Here is a 27,615-nt window from a genome sequence, read left to right as displayed (position 1 = left end):
AAGTGCGACTTTTGCAACCCTGGTTGTTCCACCGCTGATTCTGTGGCTTAACACGCTGAACAGGAAGTGATGCCCTACAGTTTGCTATTAGTGCATAGCTGTAATCCTGGATTCTTAAGAGGGCAATGTGATATAACACTGGTATGCTATATATTGTTGTGCACAGATCTTTATGCACTTCAAAACGTGAGTTTATTGGTACTTTAAATAAAATTTGACATTTTTAAGACAGAAAAACACTATGATGGCTGTTTTTATAACTATTTTTGATCCAAAAATTTTACTGAAGAGCAGTGATCCTAAAAGGGATTACTGTCTGCGTTGAAGTGTTGGAGGATTGGGGAGGTGTTAAGTCACAGAATTAAGCCCGGGATGGGGAATGCATAAAGACCTGAATGTATTTTCCATGGTTATCTTATTGCACAAGAAACCATTTCCTACCACTATTGCAAATAGTTATTGTTTTGAACTTTATCACTTAGTGGTTCCCAACATTATTATTATACTGAACATTTACAGTGAACATTAACATTTTGTATGTATACTTTTTTGTATATTATTGCACACTCTTTTGAAGTGGTTCCTATCGCCATTGTTATTTCCATATAGCTTTTTTTTGTTTTTATTGGTTTTGGGGTATTGTTATGTTATTTATAGTTGCAATTGAGAAGTCTATGTACCTGCTATAGATTAGGGGGTTCCACCATCACTTTTTGAAAGGTAGAGATGCATTTTTTGTAATTGAGTAGGTATGGGAACACACAACAATGTATAAGCTGCAAGCCTTTCACTCATTAACCAATATTATTAGCTGTCCTTTTCACACAGATAGTAGCGCAGGAATTCTCCTCTTAACATTATTTACAACTCAACCACTTACCACCACTTGGATCCTACTTTTTTAGAACATATAAACGCTAGAGGCATTTTCTGGGCTTCCTGATCTTGTAATCACTACGATTGGCTTTCTCATCTTATCAGCTCCCATTGTAAACAAGGACTGGGAACTGTGTGTCATGCATCATGTGCAAAGGGACTGGAGTCTGCAATTATGTGCAAATATGCTGTGCATATGGCAAAATCCTGGGGACCTGCAGCAGATGGTATTTCCTCTTTAAATGAGGCCATTACTTTTCACCACATAGGCAAAGCACTGGATCACTCTAAGGCCCAGTTCACACCAATGCAGTTTGCGTTTTGTCCTTTTCTGCATTGCTTTTTGCGGAGTGTTTTGTGATTTTGAACACATGTTTTTGGTGCGTCTTTATGGCAGGGGCCAACTTGTTTTTGGTCAGATTAAAAATGCAAAACGCATCAAAAACATGTCAAAACGCACTACATGCACTTTTTGCAGAATCTCTGATTAAGTCTATTGAACCAAACACGCAATGTTTTGCATTTACAAAAAGTCCCTGACTTTTGCAAAAATGCAGCGGCTAAAAAAACGCATACATGTGAACGCGTCCCATAGGAAACCATGTTAAATGGACTGTAGTGCGTTTCTGAAAAAAGTACTAAAAAAATGCATCAGTGTGAGCCAGGCCTAAAGCTCCATCGCCATATTTCTGTTAAAGCATAGTACCCAGTGCAATGAACTAAAAAAACAATTATCTTGAGATTAATCCTGGTGTACCTTTACTGTGCATTTTCTTCATATTTAAGATGCTGCTAAGATGCTCTGAATGCCAGGGAGATTTTGTCTTTTCCAGTGTTTATAATTCCACAGGATCACACTGTCTTTAATTAAATGAATGGGCTTGCAGCTAACGTGTACCCCACAATCATTATTATTGTTTGGGAGTAATGGTGCTGCCTTTGATCAAACAGCATGTAAGTAGTCTTAGGAGCTTAGGCAAACTAATATTTAGTTTTGGTCTCTGAACTGTAACTAAATTCAGCTTGGGAACCAGATGTTCCCAGATATGCCAGAAATCACCCTGTTACCCGCGAAGCAAAACATCAGCAGGTTAAATATAAGCTGTAGGTATAATATTGTAACTGGAGGTATTGATGCTTTTGAGTAGTGTTAATATGATGTACTGTATTACTCTATAATAACCTGTAGGTGGTGCTACGCACATTAGTTTTCAAGGATCTGACATTTGTTTCTAGTGTAAGATAAAACTTCCTGAGACACTGAACCAAAACAAGCATGCAGCCAGTGAAGTCAGAGCAAACGCAGGCCATCTGACATGCACACTTTTTTCCAAGTTGTTGACTTAAAGTATTGAAGCCATTGTTTCAGCAGAGTGGCCAGGCAGCTAGCATTTTCAGACGTAGAACTCCATATTCCTCTCAGTATCATCTTCTATAAAGAAAACAATTTAGCTACTACTGCCTTCTTTCTGAAAATGCTAGTTGCCAGGCTTATTTTTGGCTCCTATTCTTTCATGGACCTGGAACAGACATGCAGCATATGGATACAAAACTTTGGATGTTTATATTTAGTTATGAGCCAGAAAGTATTAACACCTGAAAGTTGGCATGACAGGCAAGGAACTAGCATATTTGAAAAATGATTCATGGCAGCCCCATATTTTCATTTAAAGAGATCCTGCCACATAATAAAATTGTTTCAGAAAAGCAAATAACTGGGAAAAAAAAGATACTGAATACCTATCCTTCCTGTAGCCCACGCTGCTAAATGCTGCTTCATGGCAGGTTTGGAAGTAGAACGATAATACAACAGAGAAAACACAGTATTGTAATGAGATCACAGCCCGGATCACATATCCTATTAATATTTATGCTGTACACACCAATTTCTTTTTTTTTTTTTTAATTCAAGAACATAAAAGCACCAAACAAAATGGGGTAGGAGATGGATGACCGCATACACTGCTGGCTTATAATATTTCCTTTCTGATCTGTCATCCACCCCTTTGCTATTATTTTTCTCCCTTCTGCACTTATTTACAGTGTAGAATAGGCACTGTCTATGAAGTGGCAATGCTGGCGTGGGGGAGTATCTTTTGTTTTGAGAAAGTTGATATTGGCGTAGCTCAGAAGGAAAAGAAACTGCCATCAGCCCTCTTTTGCACATACAAATATAATCTGTTTTATGTTTCCAACTGGTTCAGTTTATTTTTTCAGGGCTGGCTCAAAAAAGTTAAAGCCCAACTTTAGGGTTATTTTTTTATAAAAAAAATCTCCCATCCTGTTATTTAAAAAAAAAAAAAAAAGCAAAAAGCTCAGGTTGCAATACTTAGAATCCAGAGCTTCCCCCACAGGAATTACTTCTTCACCACAAGATGGCCAGCATCATTAAACTCCCCTGAGTATAATGGGTCAGAGAGCTGTGCTTTCTACTTCATTGAGAAATGCCCTGCTCAGAGAAGATGCGAAGAAAATTAGAAACCTATGACATCATGTGAGAATTCTAAAGATTTCGGAAAAAGGAAGTATAAAACATAAAAGAAAAATGTATGTGCTGCTATTTGTTTAAAACCCCCAAAAAAGTAATACAGTTGTGACCAAAATTATTCAACCCCCACTGAAATTGAGTGTTTTGGCCAGTTTGACATTGCTTTTGATCATTCAGTCATCTTGCTTACATTTACATTAAAGAGGCACTTGTAGGTCAGACAAATATAACATAACAGTTATAATGAAATAACCACAAATGTCTTTTCTGTGCTCACAGCATTATCAGTTTTATTCAACCCCCAAGTGACATTCAATCTTAGTACTTAGTACAGCATCCTTTTACAGTTATAACAGCTTTTAAACGTGAAGCATAGCTTGACACAAGTGTCTTGCAGCGATCTACGGGTATCTTCGCCCATTCTTCATGGGCAAAGGCCTCCAGTTCAGTCACATTCTTAGGCTTGCGCACTGCAACTGCTTTCTTTAAGTCCCACCAGAGGTTCTCAATCGGATTTAAGTCTGGTGACTGCGATGGCCACTCCAAAATGTTCCAGCCTTTCCTCTGCAACCATGCTCTAGTGGACTTGGAGGTATGCTTGGGATCATTGTCCTGTTGAAAGGTCCAACGTCTCCCAAGCCTCAGGTGTGTGACGGACTGCATCACGTTTCCATCCAATATCTCCTGGTACTGAAGAGAATTCATGGTACCTTGCACACGCTGAAGCTTCCCTGTACCTGCAGAAGCAAAACAGCCCCAAAGCATGATTGACCCTCCACCATGCTTCACAGTAGGCAAGGTGTTCTTTTCATCATAGGCCTTGTTCTTCCTCCTCCAAACATAGCGTTGATCCATGGGCCCAAACAGTTCTAATTTTGTTTCATCAGTCCACAGAACACTATCCCACAACTTTTGTGGTTTGTCCACATGGCTTTTGGCATACTGCAGTCGACTCTTCTTATTCTTTGGAGACAGCAAGGGGGTACGCCTGGGAGTTCTGGCACGGAGGCCTTCATTACGCAGTGTGCGTCTTATTGTCTGGGCTGAAACTTCTGTACCCACATCTGACAAATCTTTTCTCAGTTCCTCAGCAGTCACACGGGGACTTCTCTCCACTCTACGCTTCAGGTAGCGCACAGCAGTCGAAGTCAGCATCTTCTTTCTGCCACGACCAGGTAGCGTTTCAACAGTGCCCTTTGCCTTGAATTTGCGAATGATGCTTCCTAAGGTGTCTCTTGGTATGTTTAACATCTTTGCAATCTTCTTATAGCCATTGCCCTTCCTGTGAAGAGAAATCACCTCTTCTCTTGTCTTCCTGGACCATTCTCTTGCCTTCACCATGTTTGTAACCACACCAGTAAATGTCTAGAAGGAGCTGAGTATCACAGTCATTTTAAAGCTGCCTAATTGGTGCTTATTATGCTTGATTGCTGCTCGGTGACATCCACAGGTGTTTTCAATACCTGATGGAAAGCACCTGTATGAACCTCTGTTCTTCAGAGTGGTAGTCTTTAAGGGGTTGAATAATTGTGGCAATGAAGAAACCACATAAGAACCATTTACTACTGTATTACATAAACAATTGATGTCATTTTAGTTGCATTTGGGTAGTTACAACGTCCTTGTAGGATTTGATTCTGAATACAATTCCAAATGTACACTATAGTCCCTAAACCCCTTTACAGCATTGGGGGTTGAATAATTTTGGTCACAACTGTACAACTACTGAAAATTGTGATATCCAACCAAACCAAACGCAGTAGTCTGCTGTAATATGTGTGTGGAACTGCAGTTAGCATCAAATCTGTGTACTTATTCACTTAAACAAAAACATGTGATGTATAGAAAAAAATGGTGCGCCATTGCTTTAAAAACCAAGAAATCAAATATGTACAAAGAAAACTAATCTGAAAAATAACATTTTAGTGTACAAATGCTTACCAAATGTGATAATCATACAACATATGAAAAATATAAGTCCATTCTACACAGTATACTGTGATCTGTGATGCCAAACACTAATTCACTTGCAAGTGTACAGACAATGTGATCAGTCCTCCAAACATAACACAAACGTCCTTGTATAAGTGCTTCAAATCCCAGTGCTGCAAATATCCACGTCTAAGCGCAATGCTTGCTCACCTTAATATTAGACCTGAAAAGTGGTAGGTCAGGCTTGAAGATCTCTTTGACTCTCAATATTTGCTTTATGAGGTTGTCTGAAGTTGTTTTTATTTCAGTATATTCAGATTATCTGTAGTTGTGTCTGTTCAGCTGATGAAGGTGGGTGAAAGTGTAATTTGGGGTTTTGTATTAAGTTTGTCCATTTAATTCAAACATAACAATGCATCTTAGACTTTTCTTAAGCCATATACATTTTCTATTTGCAGCCTCCCCAACCTCTATAACGACATACGAGACATGTCAAACATATGAAAGGCCTATTGCTTTCACCTCACGATCTCGAAAACTCTGGATTCAGTTTAAGTCCAATGAAGGAAACAGCGGGAAAGGTTTCCAAGTGCCATATGTCACATATGATGGTATGTTCTTTTTTTGATCATGTCAAAGCTTGTCATTCTATATTACTTTTATATTCACTTCTGGTATTTCTCCTTTTATGTGTTCCTTGGGCTGTTAGATTAAGTGATATATTTTTAGCATTATAAATTGGATGTGCAGCGCTAAAAATAATTGTAATGAAAGTTAAAAACAAAAATGATCTATAATAACATATATGCAGTTCACCAAGTGAATAGAAGTGCTCCAATATTCCTATATCTTCCTGAGGACGAGATACTGTGCATACAAGTGTGTAAGGAATGCGCACTCACCAGAATGCGCAAGTTAATGAGCGTTTGTAGATAATTTCCTGATGTCATCTAATGGTCTGGGAAATGCCGAAATCCAGTGAACTCCCTAATGTGGTCCTGGGACTTAGTAGCAGAGCATCAGGACGGTCCAGAGTTGCTCTTAGGGGATAGATGGGCGCAGCTCTCAAGGTGTTATGGGGGCTCCCTCTCTGGTGGTCAGGTGGGTAGCTGTAAATTAGAACTCCCCAGGGGAGTCAAAGCAAAGACCTCTCCATAGTGTAGTACTGTAATAAATTTATTGAAGCATATGCGAATATCCAAGAACGTATGCAGTTAAAATAAGCAGAGTAACTGTAGCATGGACTAACAGTCCAGTGTAAAAGATGGCCACCGGAGCTCCACGATGCTCCGGCGGCGTGACGTCATGGCGTTGCTGGCTCCTCCTTATGCGTTTCGTGCACCCACACGTTGTCTGAGGGGAAATTCCAAAAACTCTGGATTCAGTTTAAGTCCAATGAAGGAAACAGCGGGAAAGATTTCCAAGTGCCATATGTCATATATGATGGTATGTTCTTTTTTTGATCGTGTCAAAGCTTGTCAGTCTATATCTTTCACTTCTGGTATTTCTCCTTTTATGTGTTCCTTATGGGCTGTTAGATTAAGTGATATATTTTTAGCATTGATCTGCATATTGACAGCAGTAAATGTTTGCATTTGTATACATGTACTTATATATGCTATATATTTTTTATGACTTTGGTTGGGAAACCTAGTTTACAAATTAAAAGTTCTCTGACTCACAACATTTTGCATCTTTGCCTTTTTGCACGAGCAACTGGATGAGGGCTTGTTCACACCAGTCCCTGCATTGCAACAGAGTGGCTGATGTGCGATTGTTGTCCATCCGAACTAGCACAGTGTGATGATACCAACGCATCACACCGTTTACTTTTCTTTTGTCTGCACCAGAGACAGAGTTTTTTGCCTTGCCTTGCCTTGCAGTTGGGGAACGGTGGGACTGGATTGGAACTGGCAACCAATGCAGTCCCACTGCACCTGGTGTGAATAAATCCTAAGAGCAGCTTTGTGATGCACAGCAAAGATTTAGGGTTTTATGAGGTTTGGCATCAGCAGTTTCCGTGTAACATATCATTCATCTACTAATATGTTAGTAGGCAGTTAGTAATTTTAGTAGCTACAAATGATTTGAGTGGTATATGTCACTTAAAATATGAACCTTTAATAGCCTTTTAGACATGAAGTATGCTGGACTGCTTTAAAGTGTTACTAAACCCACAGTGGTAAAATCAGTCTGTATATGCAGTAAAGCACGCTTGTTATACTCACTGTGGAACCTAAGGGTCATTCCTCTGCATTGTGTGAAAAGACTGCTTGATCCTGACTTCTCTGCCCCTTCTCTTGTTCAGATGTCCACACTGATAAGACAGACTGAACTCGTAGCCTTTCTGCACATGCTCAGTTTAGTGTGTTTTGCTAGAGAAGTTTTTTTGTTTTTCTTGGGAGAGTGCATATGATCAGCACAAGGCCAATCATCACTGTCCAGACAGAGGTCAGGGGTTTTTCATCCTCCTAGAGCAGAAAGAAAAAATCCTCCTACAAGCTTTAACCAGTGCTCTGCTGAACACTGATAGAAGTCACAAGACTGCTTTAACTGCTGATGAGAAAAGGTATTTAGCAGTTTATATGTACTAAAATAATTGCACTTCCATGTTCTGTGTACTGTGGGAGACCAGATATAGTGAATTTAGTGTCTTGGGTTTAGTAACACTTTAATGCCCAATGCAGTAAATGGGATGGTTTTTTTTTTTCAATGTACCAAAAATGCAGAGGGCCGCTGAGAAGTCTCATGGCAAGAAATGGCTGATGTCTCTATTGTCCCATTCCAAAGACCAACTAATTTCATTTTCTACTCTTCTTAACTTTGACAGAGGATTATCAGCAGTTAATAGAAGATATTGTTCGTGATGGCAGATTATATGCTTCAGAGAACCACCAAGAAATTTTAAAGGTATGCTAACCTTTAAAGTCCTGCAAACCATTTACAATCCTGCAAATCAGATCAAAAGGAAAAATAAATATTAATCTAATATATAACACACACACACACACTCTAACACTATTGCCAAAAGTATTGGGACACCCCTTCAAATCATTGGTTTCAGGTGCTCCAATAATCTCCATGGCCACAGGTGTATAGAATCAAGCACCTAGGCATGCAGACTGCTTCTACAAACATCTGTGAAAGAATGGGGCGCTATCAGGAGCTCAGTTAATTCTAGTATGGTACCATGATAAGTTTCCACCTGTGCAAAACGTCCATCTGTGAAATTTCCTTACTACTAAATATTCCACGGTCAACTGTTAGTGATTTTATAGCAAAGTGGAAGCAACTGGGAACAACAGAAACTCAGCCACAAAGTGGTAGGCCACGTAAAATGACAGAGCGGGGTCAGCGCATGCTGAAGTGCACAGTGCCCAGAAGTCGCCAACTGTCTGCAGAGTCAATAGCTAAAGACCTCCAAACTTCATGTGGCCTTCAGATTAGCACAGCAACAGTGTGTAGAGAGCTTCATGGAATGGGTTTCCATGGCCGAGCAGCTGCATGTAAGCCTTACATCACCAAATGCAATGCAAAGTGTCGGATGCAGTGGTGTAAAGCACGCCACCACTGGACTTTAGAGCAGTGTAGACGTGTTCTCTGGAGTAACAAATCACGCTTTTCTCTCTGGCAATCCAATGGACATGTCTGAGTTTGGCTGTTGCCATGAGAACGGTACTTGCTTGACTGCATTGTACCAAGTGTAAAGTTTGATAGAGGGGGGATTATGGTATGGGTTTGCTTTTCCACCTTAGTTCCAGTGAAGGGAATCTTAAGGCGTCAGCATACCAAGACATTTTGGACCATTTTATGCTCCCAACTTTGTTGGAAAAGTTTGGGGATGGCCCTTCCTGTTCCAACATGACTGTGCACCGGTGCACAAACCAAGGTCCATAAAGACATGGATGAGCCAGTCTGGGGTGGAGGAACCTGACTGACCTGCACAGAGTCCTGACCTCCACCTGATAGAACACCTTTGGCATGAATTCAAGCAGAGACTGTGAGCCAAGCCTTCTAGTCCAACATCAGTGCTTGACCTCACAAATGTGCTTCTGGAAGAATGGTCAAACATTCAAATAGACACACTCCTAAACCTTGTGGACAGCCTTCCCAGAAGAGTTGAAGCTGTTATAGCTGCAAAGGGTGGGCCAACTCAATATTAAACCCTACAGACTAAGACTGGGATGCCATTAAAGTTCATGTGCGTATAAAGGCAGTCATCCCAATACTTTTTGCAATATGTGTGTGTGTGTATGTATATATGTGTATGTGTGTGTATGTATATATATATATTTATATAAGTTTAAGAGTGTGGACAGCGCTAGTAGGTAAACATGGTGTCTATGCAAGTAACCAGGTGGATCCCAAAAAACCCCACAAAATTGTACATTTCTGTTCTAGCTGCAGCTCTAGATTTTTTATTTACCCTCACATTCCCAGCAACATTGGTGAGCAAGAAAAGGGCATTTGCCCCTAATGGGGGCACAAACCGCAATAAACACCTGATAGGGATTTTGTTCCCTCACCCTTTTATCCCAAAACAGAAAAAAAAGTTTTGCCTTTCGTTATACTTTATTTACCCATAGAAATAACTTTACCCTGGACTCCCATAGTATGTGTGTGTTTCTGTATAATTGCAATAAAGGGACAGTAGATTGTAAGTTCCTTTGAGATCTTTGCATAAAAAAATCTTTATTAAGGGGTGGGAAACATCCAGTTAGAGGGAATGGTAAGGTTTAAGTTGGTATTGATGTAAGAGTTAACCCCTTCATGACTGTTTCATGTGCCTGGGTTTGAACTTCGTTTCTTCGGCTCTTTCACTGGGGAATCTGAATCTCTGCAGCATCTACCCTGCTTAGTATATCTGCTCCTGGGTCTTTCTAGCTCCACCTACCTTCCAGCTGCAGTCAATCCGCAATCAGCTCAGTTTAAATTGCGGGACTTCCTGTAGACTGTGCCCATTTGTTGGATCTGCTGTGCTATACTTCTGAATTTTGCCTGATTCCTGGACTTCTCTCTTTGCCTGATTATTCTGCATGACCCTGCCTGTCTCCAACCACGCTTCTAGATTCTGACTTTGTACTTTGCTGTCAAGATTTGTTGCTAACCTAGCCTGCCTAACTACACTACAGTTGCAAGAAAAAGTATGTGAACCCCTTGGGATTACGTGGAGTTTTGCATGAGTTGGGCATAAAATGTGCTCTGAACGTCATCTAAGTTTCAACAATAGAAGAACACAGTCTGCTAAACATAATACTACACAAACATTAGATGTTGCCATGGTTTAAATGCACATAACATGTAAACATTCACAGTGCAGGGAGGAAAAAGTATGTGAGGCCCTAGCTTAATGACTTCTCCCAGAGCTAATTGGAGCCAAGAGTGAGCCAACCTTGACTCCAATCAGTGTGATGATTTTGGATGTGTTGCTGACAGCTGTTCTGCCCTTAAAAAACACACACCTGTTTTGGGTTTACTGGTTTCAAGAAGCACTGTCTGATGTGAACCATGCCTCGCAGAAAAGAGCTCTCAGAAGACCTACGATCGAGAATTGTTGACTTGCATGAAGCTGGAAAGGGTTACAAAAGTATCTCCAAAAGCCTTGATGTTCATGTGTCCACGGTAAGACAGACTGTCTACAAATGGAGAAAGTTTAGCACTGTTGCTACTCTCCCTAGGCGTGGTCGTCCTGTAAATATGACTGCAAGAGCACAGCGCAGAATGCTGCATGAGGTAAAGAAGAATCCCAGAGTGTCAGCTAAAGACCTACAGAAATCTCTGGCACATGCTAACATTTTTGTTGACACATCTACAATAAGGAAAACATTAAACAAGAATGGAGTACATGGGAGGACACCATGGAGGAAGCCATTGCTGTCCAAAAAGAATATTGCAGCATGCTTGAAGTTTGCAAAAGAGCACCTGGATGTTCCACAGCACTACTGGCAAAATATACTGTGGACAGATGAAACCAAGACTGAGTTGTTTGGGAAGAACACACAACACTATGTGTGGAGAAAAAAAGGCACAGCACACCAACATCAAAACCTCATTACCACTGTAAAACATGGCGGAGGGAGCATCATGGTTTGGGGCTGCTTTGCTGCCTCAGGGCCTGGACGGATTGTTGTCATTGATGGGAAAATGAATTCCAGAGTTTATCAAGACATTTTGCAGGAAAACGTACGACCATCTGTCCGCTAACTGAAGCTCCGCAGAGGATGGGTGATGCAACAGGACAATGACCCAAAGCATACAAGTAATTCAACAAAACAATGGCTGCAACAGCACAGAATACGCCTTCTGGAGTGGCCCAGTCAGAGTCCTGACCTCAACCCGATTGAAATGCTGTGGCATGACCTTAAGAGAGCGATTCACACCAGACATCCCAAGAATATTGCTACACTGAAACAGTTTTGTGAAGAGGAGTGGTCCAAAATTACTCCAGATCGTTGTGCAGGTCTGATCTGCAACTACAGGAAACGTTTGGTTAAGGTTATTGCTGCCAAAGGAGGGTCATCCAGTTAAGTCCAAAGGTTCACATACTTTTTCCTCCCTGCACTGTGAATGTTTACATGTTATGTGCAATTAAACCATGGCAACATCTAATGTTTGTGTAGTATTATGTTCAGCAGACTGTGTTCTTCTATTGTTGTGACTTAGATGACGGTCAGAGCACATTTTATGCCCAATTCATGAAAAACTCCATGTAATCCCAAGGGGTTCACATACTTTTTCTTGCAACTGTAACTCCTCAACCCCCAGACAAAGCTCCACTCTGGACTACACCTTTCAGCATGTACCTTGTATAACAAATGGGCCACAATGACAGTGGACCCAGCTGAGGTGGTTAAGGCTATTATACATCAGGGACATTTTCTTGATACTCATGAAATACGTCTCATTTCTCTGGATACTAAACTAGATGAAGTGACTACTATGATTAAATCCTTGCTGCCGGCATCCTCTGAATCAGTTCAGAATCCTGCTACAGTTCAAGCTGTCTCCTAAAGTGCCTCCCAAACTTCCTCTGCCAGAAAAATTTGGAGGTGATACTGAAGACTATAGAGACTTTCTGAACATTTGCTGCTTGCTTTTCCACAATAACCCTGAGTCATTCAGCACTGCTGCAGCCAAAGTGACTTTTGTAAACTCTTTATTAAAGAGGAAAGCCTTGGCATGGGTCTCTCTTTACCTGGGATGCAATGGTCCTTTGATGCAAAGTTTCTGTCTTCGCTTCAGACTGGTTTTGACAAACCAGGTGGGGTTTCAGCCGCTGAATGCTGACTTCTGGACATACAACTGTGGCACAATATGCTATAGATCTTCGTACACTGGCTGCTGAGACTAAGCTGGATGCTGTTGCTCTTCGTACAGCTTTTCACAAAGGTCTTACAGATTGCATCAAAGATGAACTGGTGTATAAAGATCTTCCAAATGGCCTTGAAAAGTTCATAGAGCTGTGTGACCGTCTGGATGTCCGCTATCATTAAAGGGTTCAGGAGATGTTAGACTCGCAAGCTACCTTTACCAGTCCTAACTTCCAAACACTACCCTAGTCTAAACCTGAATTTTCTGTTGAATTCATAACACCTGTTGAACCTATAGACATCAGCTGTCTCCACCTGCCTGAATCCGAGAAACAAAGGAGATGCTCATTGGGCCTGTGTATGTATTGTTGGCTGAAAGGACACCTGTCATCTGCTTGCCCTACCCGTCCAGTAAAAGGGAGGGTCTAACTAATCCTGTGTATCCTGTGTGGCTTTTGTGGATTCTGGAGCAGTGGGTATATTCCTGGACCAGACTTTTGCCTGGAAAAACAACATTCCATTTGTTCCTAAACCAAGACCCTTGAACATCACTACAATGAATGGACAACCATTAGGGAAAGGCATAGTGGAATTCAAGACTCACACAGTCGCACTACAGGTTGGTGCCCTTCATAAGAAATAAATTATCCTATTGCTTATTGACTCCCCTTTTGCTGCTTGTGATCCTTGGATTTCCATGGTTTCAACAACACAACCCTTCATTTGACTGGCTTAATGAGGAATTAACCTCCTCGGACACATATGGTCAGCAGAACTGTATAATTCCTCTCAAAATACTATCTCACAGTTTAACTTCCGTGTCTATGCCTCCAATCATGCCACAAGAATACCATGACTTAGCGGATGTCTTTTGCAAAAAGAAAGTAGAGGTACAATCCCCACACCGTTATTTCAAAAGTGCCATTAACCTGATTTCGGATGTGCCTGTTCCGAAGGGGAAGATATATACCCATTGTCACAACCAGAACAGAAGTTAGTGGAAGCATAAATTCATGCCAACTTTTATCCATCCCTTTTCTTCTCCAGTAGGGGATGGATTCTTCTTTGTTGAAAAAAAAAAAGATGGTGGACTCCATCCATGTATAGAATATCAAGGTTTAAACTAAATCACTGTAAAGGATGCTTATCCTTTGCTCCTAACTCTAGGATTGTTTGACATTCTTAGTCATAGTCCTAGCCATAGTCTTCACTAAGTTAGTCCTGCAATGGGAAGAAGTCCACTGGACAAAATTCAATTTCAAATCTATTGGGTAAGGTGCATGGAGTGACTGGTGGTGGAAAATAGCACTGGATACCCTTTAAATAGTCTTTATATGAAGGTGTTGGTCTTGCATGTTCATATGAGTAGGTTGGACACGTACACAAACCATTTTTTAAAGTGGTATTTTGCTATATGCATGTTTTGTTTTTTTGAGGGTTTTTACTTCTACAGTGTATTGGAAGCAAGAAGGAAATTGGGTGATGAAAGGATTCATTGGATATGCCTATGTGATTAGAGGATTTGGTAAGGTGCATGGAGTGACTAAATTCAGAACATTTCACGTGGAGGAATACCACAAGGGTTTTAAAGATACTACACACTGAAAGTAGAACTTTATATGTTTATGTGTGTATGTATGTATGTGTGTGTATATGTATGTATGTGTGTGTGTATGTATATATATATGTGTATATATATATACACACACAGTGGGGATCGAAAGTTTGGGCACCCCAGCTAAAAATTTGTATTAAGGTGCATAAAGAAGCCAAGGGAAGATGGAAAAATCTCCAAAAGGCATCAAATTACAGATTAGACATTCTTATAATATGTCAACAAAAGTTAGATTTTATTTCCATCATTTACACTTTCAAAATAACAGAAAACAAAAAAATGGCGTCTGCAAAAGTTTGGGCACCCTGCAGAATTTATAGCATGCACTGCCCCCTTTCCAAGGCTGAGACCTGCCAGTGTCATGGATTGTTCTCTGGGTCTGGGAAGACCAGGTGATGTCAAGCTCAAAGGTTTTAAATGCCCAGACTCATCTAACCTTGCCCCAACAATCGGCACCATGGGTTCTTCTAAGCCAGTGTTTCTCAACTCCAGTCCTCATGGACCCCCAACAGGTCATGTTTTCAGGATTTCCCTCAGATGAAACAGCTGTGGTAATTACTAAGGCAGTGAAACTGATCAAATCACCTGTGCAAAATAATGGAAATCCTGAAAACATGACCTGTTGGGGGTCCATGAGGACTGGAATTGAGAAACACTGTTCTAAGCAGTTGTCTAGAAAACTGAAACTGAAAATAGTTGACGCTCACAAAGCTGGAGAAGGCTATAAGAAGATAGCAAAGCGTTTTCAGATGTCAATATCCTCTGTTCGGAATGTAATTAAGAAATGGCAGTCATCAGGAACAGTGGAAGTTAAAGCAACATCTGGAAGACCAAGAAAAATATCAGACAGAACAGCTCGCAGGATTGTGAGAAAAACAATTCAAAACCCACGTTTGACTGCACGATCCCTCCAGAAAGATCTGGCAGACACTGGAGTTGTGGTACACTATTCCACTATAAAGAGATACTTGTACAAATGTGGTCTTCATGGAAGAGTCATCAGAAGAAAACCTCTTCTACGTCCTCACCACAAAAATCATCGTTTGAACTTTGCAAATGAACATATAGACAAGCCTGATGCATTTTGGAAACAAGTTCTGTGGACCGATGAGGTTAAAATTGAACAAAGGTACGTTTGGAGAAAAGGCACAGAATTTAATGAAAAGAACCTCTGTTCAACTGTTAAGCTTGGGGTTGGATCAATCATGCTTTGGGGTTGTGTTGCAGCCAGTGGCACAGGGAACATCTTACAAGTAGAAGGAAAAATGGATTCAATAAAATTTCAGCAAATTTTGGATGGTAACTTGATGCCATCTGTGAAAAAGCTGAAGTTAAAGAGAGGATGGCTTCTACAAATGGATAATGATCCTAAACACACCTCGAAATCCACGGGGGATTACATCAAGAGGCGTAAACTGAAGGTTTTGCCATGGCCTTCACAATATCCTGACCTCAACATAATTGAAAATCTATGGATAGACCTTAAAAGAGCAGTACGTGACAGACAGCCCAGAAATCTCAAAGAACTGGAAGACTTTTGTAAGGAAGAATGGGCAAAGATACCTCAAACAAGAATTGAAAGACTCTTCGCTGGCTACAAAAAGCGTTTACAAGCTGTGATACTTGCCGAAGGGGGCAGTACAAGATATTAACTCTGCAGGGTGCCCAAACTTTTGCAGACGCCATTTTTTTGTTTTCTGTTATTTTGAAAGTGTAAATGATGGAAATAAATCTAACTTTTGTTGACATATTATAAGAATGTCTAATCTGTAATTTGATGCTTTTTGGAGATTTTTCCATCTTTCCTTGGTTTCTTTATGCACATTAATACATATTTTTAGCTGGGGTGCCCAAACTTTCGATCCCCACTGTATGTGTGTGTGTGTGTGTGTGTATGTATATATATATATATATATATATATATATATATATATATATATATAGTGTGTGTGCATTGTGGGGATGCACTCTGATTTATTTTTTGGGGGTTATGGATACCTACCTGGGAGTAAGGGCGTGAGGATTGTATAGGTAGAGTTTGGAGTGGTATATGAAAATTCTGCACAGAATTTTTAATGTGAGCACATTTATATGGATATTTTGTTACACATATGGAGTAAATGCATGCTACACTTTTCTTTTATTTTTGAGACTGAATATCTGGGAGAGAAATTTCCATCATAAATTCAAAAGAGACGGTTATTGAACAAATGCACTTTATTTGAACATGAAGGTGACATTTGGAGGACATATGAACTTCAGCTGAGCTTGCCATCAACTCTAGTTGGCATAGTGCCTTCATACCATACCTTTTTTTTATGCAGCTCTAGGCTATCACCCACATACTTTTCCTGCACTGCAGCCTCTTTCTGGTGTACTGGCAGCAGACTTACGAGTAAAATATCTTACTGCACTGGAGAAAGATTAATCTACTTCTACAAAAGGCAGCAGGCAAATATAAACTTTATTCTGATAAAAGTTTCATATACCTCTTTATTCGGTGGGAGACAGAGTGTGGCTATCTGCTAAGTATATGAGACTGAAGAAATTTTCTTTCAAATTGGGCCCACGATTTATCGTTCCCTAGAGGATCATTTCTTGTATTGGGCCAGTCGCTTACTGCCTGAAATTGCCCTGTTTTCTCTGGATACACCGAGTTTTTCATGTGTCTCTTCTCAAAAAGGCAGTCTTTAATCGGTACTCAAGACCACAACAACCATCTCTTCCCCTTCTCGTGGATTGGCTGCACAAGTATGAGATTTCTAAGATCCTGGATTCTAGAAGGCGAGGCCATGGTATACAATACCTTGTTCACTGGAAGGGGTACCCTGTGACTGATCGATCTTGGGTTCCTGCTAGAAATGTACATGCTCCTGCCCTCATTCATGGCTTTCACGCAGCCTTTCCCACGATGCCCCTCTAGGCCCCTGGATGGGTCCTTCCGGGGGAGGGGGGGCACTGTCATGTGACTGGGTTTGAACGTGGGTTCTTCCACCTCTGTGCCACAGCTCCGTTTGCGCTGCCATTGGGGAATCTTGAGTAACTGCAGCATCTACCCTGCCTAGCTCATCTGCTCTTTCTGAGACTCTCCAGCTCCAGCTGCAGTAAATCCACAATCAGCTCAGTTTAAATTGCGGGACATCCTGTACACTGTGCATGTTCATTTGTCATCTGTTTCCATGGGTGTGTGCTATACTATTGAACTTCTGAGCTTTTTAATTTTGCCTGATACCTGGACTAGTCTCTTTGTCTGATGATTCTGCATTACTCTGCCAGTCTGTGTATTAGCCTGCCTGTCTCCAACCATGCTTCTGGATTCTGACTTTGTAACTTGCTGGCAAGATTTTTTGCTAACCTGGCCTGCCTGCCTACACTAATGCCTCAACCCCCAGCCAAAGCTCCACTCTGAACTACACCTTTACCTTACATGCTGAGTGTAAAAGAAACCTTATTGCCAAGACCCAATTTTGCAACTTTGACATGTTGGTAAAACTGTACAGATTATACCTTGTTTTTCAGGACAAACTGGCCTTTCATTTGGTGCTGAATGGTATTGAATATTCCCTGTTATTTTTTTTATTGTTATCAAAGGAAAACTGGCCCAAATGTAGCTGTATATTTCTTGATACTTCTAGTGGTGCACCAAAGTTAAAATTCTGGACCGAAATCGAAAATTCAGGATGCCCATTTAAAAAAAAATAAAATAAATAAAATTTAAAACACAATTTTGCATTTAAGTCAATTATTATCAGCACCTTTTTTTTTCTGTCAGCAAAATGCCAAAAACCCTATTTTCGGCTGATAGTTTTGTTTTTTTTAAAATTTAAATTATTTTTTACATGCTTTTGTTTGTATTTTTCTCTCCTTGCAGGGGAGAAAGATGTAAACAATGTATATTTCTTTCCATTCATGGGAGAAAGAAAACACATGGACGGGTTGCACAGTGACTGATTACTGTGATAGCCAATCAGGTGACCGGAAGCCAGGAGTCCCGGGTCCCGATTGCAAGTATAAGACCCAGGGCTCTCAGTGATTGCTCAGTCTCTGTGCTGGAAGTATGTTCCCAGCACAAACACAAAAACACATATATGCAGTGCCCATGTTTAAAGCCCACCTCCTGGATGTTGCATATATGTGTTACTGTGTCGTGCGTTAGGTTTCAGTATTGAGAGAGGGTAACTATTAAGAGTTTGATTGATTTGCAAATATGGCTGATTTCATTTACATACATAATTACAAGCCACTCTGTCTATTAACCACACAGGAAGTGCATTGATTTTTTTTATTGTACATCACAGGACACAGAGCAGACTATAATAATAACTTATGTGGGTTATGCGCCACCTATAGGTGAATGGACAAATCTGTCAAACAGGAAGCCCTCCCCTATATAACCCCTCCTACACAGGTAGTACATCAGTTTTTTCACTAGTGTCTGTAAGGTGGATAGTCACTGATATGCTGCATGTGCTCTTGGAGCATACCTGGTGGTCCCAAATGGTTCTTCTGTGAATCAAGGACTGGAATCTGATCCATTCGGAAAGCTGTCAGCTAAAATGGATTGTACCTGAGCCTCATTTGGTAGGAGAGTAGAGTCCTCTGGGTTTGACTATAATGCAGCCTTACGGTGCTGGACCCTGCATAATGGAATTCTGTGCAGTGTTTGTTCTGACCAAGGTGCTTTCCAGCAGGGTGCTATACAAGTCCAAGGTGATGAACCCCAGATCTAAGGGGGACTAAGTCCTTGAAGGTGTTTTATGACAGAGCCCGCTGTGATGGGTGAAGGTTGGACTCCTATTGTAATACAGAGTCCTGCTGCTGGAATGGTACTTCTACATGTGCAGTATTTCTTTGATTCTCTGACTGCCTGGTCATTCTCTCGGTGGCCACTGGGGACTGTGCACTGTTTGGTCTGGTCATGCTCTGTTTGACAGTAAATGCATACTTGCATCAACTGCATACGTACATGCATACTTTGCATACTTATACTTGCATAGACTGCATACTTATACTTGTATAAACTGCATACATACATGCATACTCGCATAAACTGCATAAATACATGCATACTTAACTGCATACTTGCATAAACTGCAAACATACATGCACATTTGCACAAACTGCATACTTTCATGCATACTTGTGTGAACTGCGTACTTACAGACTTGTGTCAACTGCGTACTTGTATAATCTGCATACTTGCATAGCTGAGTACCTGTATATTTGCATAAACTGCATACTTGACTAAACTGCATAAGTGCATTCTAGTATAACTGCATACCTATGTACCTACATAACTGCATACCTGTATGCATGCATAGCTGCATGCTTGCATATCAATAGACCAACATAGCTATGGACTTGCATCCCTGCAGGACTGCATAATTAGGTGGAAATATAGTTGCTACATTGACTTAAATGATCCCAGAAGGAAGAGGCAGTTGAGAGGCAGGTTCACCGCCATCAGATCCAGTGGACTCAGGTGGGTAATCTGATGGTGTTTGGATTTCGCAATAGACCAGTGGTGTCAGGTGTATCTGGGCCACTGCATTTGTCTGGCATTGCAGCTATTCCTGGTGGTGAAGCTGCAATGGGCTTTGTCCGCATCACCCTGAACAAGCCTGACCTCGTCTGAACTTGGAAGCTAAGCAGGGTGAGCCCTGGTTAGTACTTGCTGGGGAGACTGCCTGGGAATACCAGGTGCTGTAAGGTTTTCCCCTCCAGAGGCTGGTGTGTTTTGAGAAGTCGGACAGAGGTTGTTAGAGCAGTCTGAGGTGATTCACTCCATCTTTAGCGGCAGAAACCTAATAGGTAATTATGCCTCTTGGGACCTTCTGGGTTAGGCAGGGTTATCAGGGTTTTGTCTTGCATTTTTGCTTGGAGCAAAAGTTATGGGCTCACTGTAAGACAAATGGGGATGTGAAGTCTATTTTAGATCTCAAGGCACTAGACATAAGTCTAGATGTCCATCTGTTTCAGATGAGATCGGTCCGATCAGTGGTGACCTCTCTGCAAGAGATACATTTTGGGTGTCCATTGTCCTCGATGCATATCTTCGTGTGCCAATTTTTTCAGGCTCATCAAGGGTTTCTGCTGTTTTCAGTAGAGAATCATAATTTCTGTTTTTAGGCACTGCCCTTTGGGCTGTCCACAGCCCCCTGAGTCTTCACAAAGCTTCTAGCCCTGGTGCTGGGATTGCTGAGGACACAGGGGGGCATTAATCTCAGAATACTTTAAAGTAGAGTTCCACTCGTTTTTGTATTTATTAAAAGTCAGCATCTACAAAAATTCTATCTTTGCCCTCAGCGTATTATGAATGGCTGAGTAGGTCCTTTCGGGATTGATGGCGGTGGTTATCATGGTGTCACCCACCCCTCAGATTTTTATTGCTTTGGGACATTCCACATATTCATATTTATAGCCTGCTGTTTGTCCATTGATGTAAGATAAAGAAAATTAGATTTTTTTTCTACATACTTATTTGTAAAATCAATTTCTTGGAGTACATCATGGGACACAGAGGTCCCTCCCCTCTTTCTGAAATATCATTGCTTGCTACAAATATTGAAGTACTTTTTGTGTAGGAGGGGTTATATAGGAGAGGACTTCCTGTTTGATCTGCCAGTGTCCATTCACCTATAGGTCGTGCATAACCCTCATAGTCATTATTATAGCCTGCTCTGTGTCCCGTGATGTATTCCAAGAAATGGATTTTACAGGAAATTATGTAGGCAAAAATCCAATTTTCCGTTTTTTTAATAAATGGGTTTTTTTTAGAAGATACAATTACAACCACAGTCATGTTTACAGGTAGAAGTATAGAATCAAAGTCAAATGGGGTCATGCGTAAAACAGTAAAACCATAATAAGTGTCAAGATAGTTGGTATGTCAGAAGGTACACAGATCATGTCATAACAATGAAACAGTGTGGATAACAGGAGAAAAACCATACGCCTATAACACGAAACCAGGCATTGGTGAGAGAGATGTCTGTATAAAATTTACTGAGCAAAGGATCAAACACACGAATATATAAGAATAAACTGTAAATAGTCCCTGCGGGAGAACCAAGAAGAGGAAAAGAAAATAAAAAAAGGGGAAAGAAGATAAAGGAGCATAAGAAAGAAACAAAGGGGAGGACATCAAGAGAGCCTGAACTGTAGGGTCCCTGTATTTATAGCAACGTGAAACTGGCCAAAAAAAATCCAATTTTCAGTGAATTGGGCTATACTCGCCGTATAAGACTACCCCTCTTCCAGTGCACACCAGTGGGAAGAATCGTGCCCCATCATTGGTGTCAGTGGGAGGAATAGTGCCCCATCATTGGTATCAGTGGGAGGAATAGTGCCCATCATTGGTGTCAGTGGGAGGAATAGTGCCCCATCATTGGTGTCAGTGGGAGGAATAGTGCCCCATCATTGGTATCAGTGGCAGGAATAGTGCCCCATCATTAGTATCAGTGGCAGGAATAGTGCCCCATCATTGGTGTCAGTGGGAGGAATAGCACCCCATCATTGGTATCAGTGGCAGGAATAGCGCCCCATCATTGGTGTCAGTGGAAGGAATAGTGTCCCATCATTGGTGTCAGTGGGAGGAATAGCGCCCCATCATTGGTATCAGTGGGAGGAATAGCGTCCCATCATTGGTGTCAGTGGGAGGAATAGTGCCCCATCATTGGTATCAGTGGCAGGAATAGTGCCCCATCATTGGTGTCAGTGGGAGGAATAGTGCCCCATCATTAGTATCATCGGGGGGAATAGCACCCCATCTTTGGTGTCAGTGGGAGGAATAGTATCCCATCATTGGTGTCAGTGGGAGGAATAGTATCCCATCATTGGTGTCAGTGGGAGGAATAGTATCCCATCATTGGTGTCAGTGGGGGGGGGGGAATAGTGCCCCATCGTTGGTGTCAGTGGGGGGGGGAGGAATAGTGTCCCATCATTGTGTCAGTGGGGGGTGGAATAGTGCCCCATCATTGGTGTCAGTGGGGGGGAGGAATAGTGCCCAATCGTTGGTGTCAGTGGGGGGGGGGATAGTGCCCAATCGTTGGTGTCAGTGGGGGGAGGAAAAGTGCCCCATCGTTGGTGTCAGTGGGAGGAATAATGCCCCATCATTGGTATCAGTGACACCAACGATGGGGCACTATTCCTCCCACTGACACTTGCTGACCCCTGTTCCAGTACGGTGCTGCTGCAGCCAGCATATGTGGTTGCAGCAGCACCTAAGCACGGCACACTTACCTGCATCTCCACTCGATTTTCGCGGGGTCGCTCAGCTCCGCCTCCTCGCCGGTGATTGGCCGCCTGTGTGCCTTTCCTGAGCTACAGTTCTGGCGGCCAATCACCGGTGAGGAGTCGGCGCCGAGGAGCTGCGCGAACATCCAGTGGACGAACCGAAGGAAGGAGCAGCCACGCTTTCTGGACCGGATCGTCGTGGGACCGGAGCCAGGTAAGAGACAGCAGCCCCTGCCCACCCCTGTACTTAGTTTCCCTTCTGTTGGGAGTGTCAGCATGCCGTTACCGGCGTATAAGACGACCCCCGACTTTTGGGAAGATTTTCAAGGGGTAAAAAGTCGTCTTATACGCCGGAAAATACGGTATGTAACAAACAATACTGGCTGCCTCCATGTGCATACACAGTTAAAAACATCACATAGAGACAATGATAATCAATTGGATTATTTGAAGGTTGATCTCTGGTATGTTTATATAACAAATTATTGAAATATCTATGCATTTTCTTTAAAGGATTTAGATTTTTCTACATTGATCTAGTTAGCCAGTGTCAGTGCTTTGCTATTCTTACTTAGAAACTCTGAAATAAACTTTATTTTCTGACTTTCCTGCAGGACAAGAAGCTGATCAAGGCTCTTTTTGACGTCTTAGCACATCCCCAAAATTACTTTAAGTACACAGCACCTGAAACAAAGGAAATGTTCCCACGATCTTTCATTAAACTACTTCGGTCAAAAGTATCCAGATTTTTACGGCCTTATAAATAGCTTTATTTTAATTAGTTGATTTTGTTTTTTTTGCATTGTTTTTTCTTCCTGGTCCACCCAAACTATTTGTCCCTCCCTGTTGTAGAAACTGTTACACGTGAAAGACTTTGTCTTCATTCTTCCATCCTTTTGGGAGGAAAAAGGGCTTTTAAGAAAAATTATTTTATGGACGCTGCTTCATTTTTTTTTTTCTTTATTTTGACTTTGGATTTTTCCAGGAAAAAAACAGCTTCTGTTCTTCCATACTCTGGACTAAAGACTTTAAAAGCTGCAGTATCATTTCATCTATTAGACATGCATGCTGCCATGTACAAATGTATTGAAGTCTTTTCGTAGACGACCAAACCTCCGAGGTATAAACTGTTAAGCAACGTGTTTTCTAACATTCAGTTTCAAGGAAGAGCAGACAAGACAAGAAAACTGTACGGAATTATTTTCTTCAAGGTCTTTGGAGGTCATAAAAATGGATATCCTAGAAAGTAAAATGGCTCCTGTTTGACCTATCAAACTGGCCGTTTGTCTACCCTTTCTTCAAGAAGATGGAATTACTGCAAGTGTTTAACAATGCAATTATCAGTGGCTACATTGTCTCCTGGACATTACTTCAAATCAAGCAACAGTCCTTAAAGCTTACACCCTCCACCCAGCCCCCCCCCCCTTTTTTTTCCCCCTCCTTACCGTATAGTGTTTTCTACATAGTTCAGATACTCACCCACCATGTGAATCCGGTGTTGTCCCCACTGAGATCCTCTTGTCATCAGCCACTGCTCAGTCCTACACCACCATGTTGTTTGTGGCATCATCGAGAGGCCCTCCAGCACTTCTGGGTTCAGCCAGCGGGTCTTCAGTTGATGCTCCGCTAGGCCCGCCCCCCTTCTCTTTTGTGAATGAAAGACTATGGCCTCCTTGAATATGTGGGGTGTATATCCCAGGAGGCACAGCGAGCAGTGTACACATCATTCACCTAGGTGAGTGTCATACATTGGGGGCGTGGCCACACAGTTTACATGAATAAAAGGTAAAAAAAAAAACCCACAGCACTAGTCATATAGAGGAGAGGTGGAGAAGTGGCAACTGTATGAAGAGGGTGAAGATCCGCTTTAAAGGAGAACTCCCATCACAAAAAATGCTGCCGGAACAAATTACATTGTCACCATTTTTGTTTTCTTTTTTTTGCAATTAAGCATCTGTACTAAAGTTTCTCACTTGGTGTAGTTAGATTTGCATATAAGCAGCATGACAGGATATGGATGTGTCTACAGTTGGATCAAATTCAATTGTGTTCATTGATGGGTGGCATCACATAGAGGCTTTCCTTGCTGCTCTAGGCTCCACACATTTTTGGTACTGATTTGTTTTTCTGAGTAAGGGTAATCCTGATGCATGATGCAAGGGGCAGATATAAGTTGATATCTGTCCATGTGGCATAATGGGTGACAATTTGTTGGTCTTGAGTTTTGTTTAAAGTAGTTATCCATGGTATTAAATAAGTACTTCCACAGCCCCCTACAACGCAAGGATCATGAAGCCACCCACCATGTCATAGCAGCTTATTATCCGTGGTGAAATGTTGACACAGTACAGATGCCTCTTGGTCTCCTTGTGGCTTGCTAGTGCCCTTTATTCCAAGTTCCAATAAGCCGGCGCACAATTTTGTTTTCAAGGTTTTGTTTTTTTATTTCAGTTGGTTTAAGAAACTACCTGCAAACAAGTATTATGGCAAGAGAGCGAAGTGTGTAGTATGATTAATATTTTAAATTGCACTTGAATTTTGTATGTGATGGTTAGGGGGAAGAGATGCATTTTTATATTTTTTTTTCAGATTTTAGGGATCTAATCTAAACCAAAAATTGTAAGGACTGTATAGTATTTTTAATGTTCAGCTTATTTTGTCAGACAGTGCATAGAGTGACATCAGTACTCAAAGTGCAGTAATTCACATTTTGGCTAAAGTCATATTGGTGAAAGACCAAACTTATTATTTCTGCATATGCACAAAGCCCCACTGAGACCCCCATTACATAGTAAATAAAGTGTTGGTGCTTGGGCAGTAGGTGAATGGGGCCCCCAAAAACTGTTCTCGCTATACGCCACTGACTGCGCTTTCTGCATTATTGCAGAACCTTTGTCAGGTGCAGATTACAACACTCGAAAAAGCTGGCTAGAGGTGATGTGCAATTGCATACGGTGTCGGTGTCATTCTGACACAGTTTTGTAGCAGTCTTGCAACAAAAAGATTACTTGTGAATGTAAACAAAGTTTGCTGATTTGAAAAATTGGTGGCAGATTCTCCATTGCCCTCTGCTGCTTAAGCAAACAGCCTGATTGTATCTGTCACTGCCCAAAAGGGCAGTGACTAGTGGATATGCATCTTAAGTGACAGAAAATTAACCACTTAGCATCCACCTCCTGTACTTTTACCGCTACTGGGCGGCCGCTGTGCACAAAAAACGTGTGTGTGTGTGTATATATATATGTGATTTTGTATTTCTGATTAGGGGGCATGCACTCACCTGGCTGCCCTGTCACTGGCTTAGGCAGGAGCCAATCAGTGGGTTCGAGCCAATGATTCCTGGCTGGAATCCGCCGATCGGTGTAGCGGATGATAGAAGAGAGATCTGTTTTGGTAAACAACACAAATCTCTCTGTCAGTGGGGATGTGGTGGTTTTTGTCTGCTGCAAAGCAGGGAATTAAAACCATCACATCCCTTAGTAAAAAGGTCACAGAGTTATCCCTTTGATTGCCCCAGATGTTAATCCCTTCCCAGCCAGTGTCATTAGTTCAGTATTAGCACTGATCACTGTATTAGTGTCTTAGTTCCCACAAGGTGTCCGATTCCCTTCGTGCTCTCACAGTCCTGCTATACGTCACTGATCACTGCCATTACTAGTATAAAAGATAAATAAATAAACATTTCAGCATAGATTGTTTGTAGATGCTATAATTTTCATGCAAATCAATTAACCACTTCCTCACTGCCCTATAGCAGGAATACTGCTGCAGGGCGGCACATGTGTGCAAAATCACACACACACATATATATATATATATATATATATATATATATGTGTGTGTGAATACTGCTACAGGGCGGCACGTGTGTGCAAAATCACACACACACACACACACATATATATATATATATGATTTTGCAGTCCCGGGTAAGGGGCGCACACGCACCCTACCCGCATCGCCATTTGCGGCCTCGGCTGTCAGCAGAGCCATACAAAGCAGTGTGCTTACAGTGTAAAGCACGCACAAACACACACACAGTTAGTTAGAGAGCAAACAGGTGGCGCACACACCTAGTGCATTATCCAAGGTTTATTGTAGGAATTAAATCATAAAAACATACTCAGACGAAGCATGTATCTAAAAAGCATAGAAGAGCATGTAGAGGCATCAACAGCGAGGCTCTTACTTCACTTTCCATTCATCATACATCAGCATCAGAGGTTGGTCATCAGCTCTGAGGAAAGGGATTCGTCCCCGAAACGCGTCAGCCATTTGACCGCACTGACAGTGAGAACACCTTGCCCGCCGTTGTAGCCATTGTCATTTTTCTATGCTTTTTAGATACATGCTTCGTCTGTGAGTATGTTTTTATGATTTAATTCCTACAATAGACCTTGGATAATGCACTAGGTGTGTGCGCCACCTGTTTTCTCTCTATCCAGTGGCTGATTTCCCCGTCTGAGGAGGGCTGCACCCCTAGAACATTTCCTTTTGGTTGTCGCTGTCCTGGTACCCTTGGCTTCCCTTTTGGCTGTGCATATCCTGAGGCGCTGGAGAGTACATACACACACACAGTTAGCCCTTTGATCACCCCACGTTAACCCCTTCCTGCCCAGTGTGATTAGTACAATGTCAGTGCTTTTTATTAACACTGATCACTGTGTTGGTGTAACTGGGGATGTCAGTAACACCAAGTCGGTTCCCCCGCAGTGTTAGAATGCATGCCGCAGCCCCGCTATAAGTCGCGGATCGCCACCATTACTAATATACAATTATATACTAATATATACCGCCATTTGTAAACGCTATAAATTTTACACAAACCAAATTTACATAGCAGAATACATTTTGGCCTAAATTTGACAAAATGTGATTTTTCAATTTTTTTAACTGGACATGTTTAATAGCAAAAAGTAGAAAATATAGTTTTCTTTTCAAAATTGGTCGGTTATAGCTTAGAAAATAAAAAACAGTTGATAAAATACCACCAAAAGGAAGCTCTATTTCTGGGGAAAACAAAGACATAAATTTAATTTTAGTGCAGCTTTAAATGACCACGCAATTCTCAGTTAAAGTAACGCAGTGCCGTAACGCAAAAAATGGCCTGGACAGGAAGGGGGGTAAATCCTCTGGAGGGCAAGTGGTTAATATATGCT

At 41.5% G+C, this 27,615-nt stretch overlaps 1 protein-coding gene across 1 annotated transcript in view; it reads left to right on the top strand.

Annotated features, from left to right (window-relative positions):
• SCUBE1 (signal peptide, CUB domain and EGF like domain containing 1) overlaps window positions 1-26,541 on the top strand; it is a 397,419-nt gene extending 370,878 nt beyond the window's left edge. The window contains exons 21-23 of the mRNA XM_089662778.1: window positions 5,755-5,907; window positions 8,127-8,206; window positions 23,071-26,541. Coding sequence (XP_089518904.1) covers window positions 5,755-5,907; window positions 8,127-8,206; window positions 23,071-23,223 — 386 coding nt within the window. The 3' untranslated portion in view covers window positions 23,224-26,541. The remainder of the gene's footprint in view (window positions 1-5,754; window positions 5,908-8,126; window positions 8,207-23,070) is intronic.
• Window positions 26,542-27,615: the final 1,074 nt, after the last annotated feature.

This window comes from Staurois parvus, unplaced genomic scaffold (assembly GCF_062004578.1).
Source record: "Staurois parvus isolate SC_StPar_1 unplaced genomic scaffold, SC_StPar_1.0 ptg001539l, whole genome shotgun sequence".
In the NCBI taxonomy this organism is placed as follows: domain Eukaryota; kingdom Metazoa; phylum Chordata; class Amphibia; order Anura; family Ranidae; genus Staurois; species Staurois parvus.
This window is presented reverse-complemented; position numbering and strand designations above follow the sequence as displayed.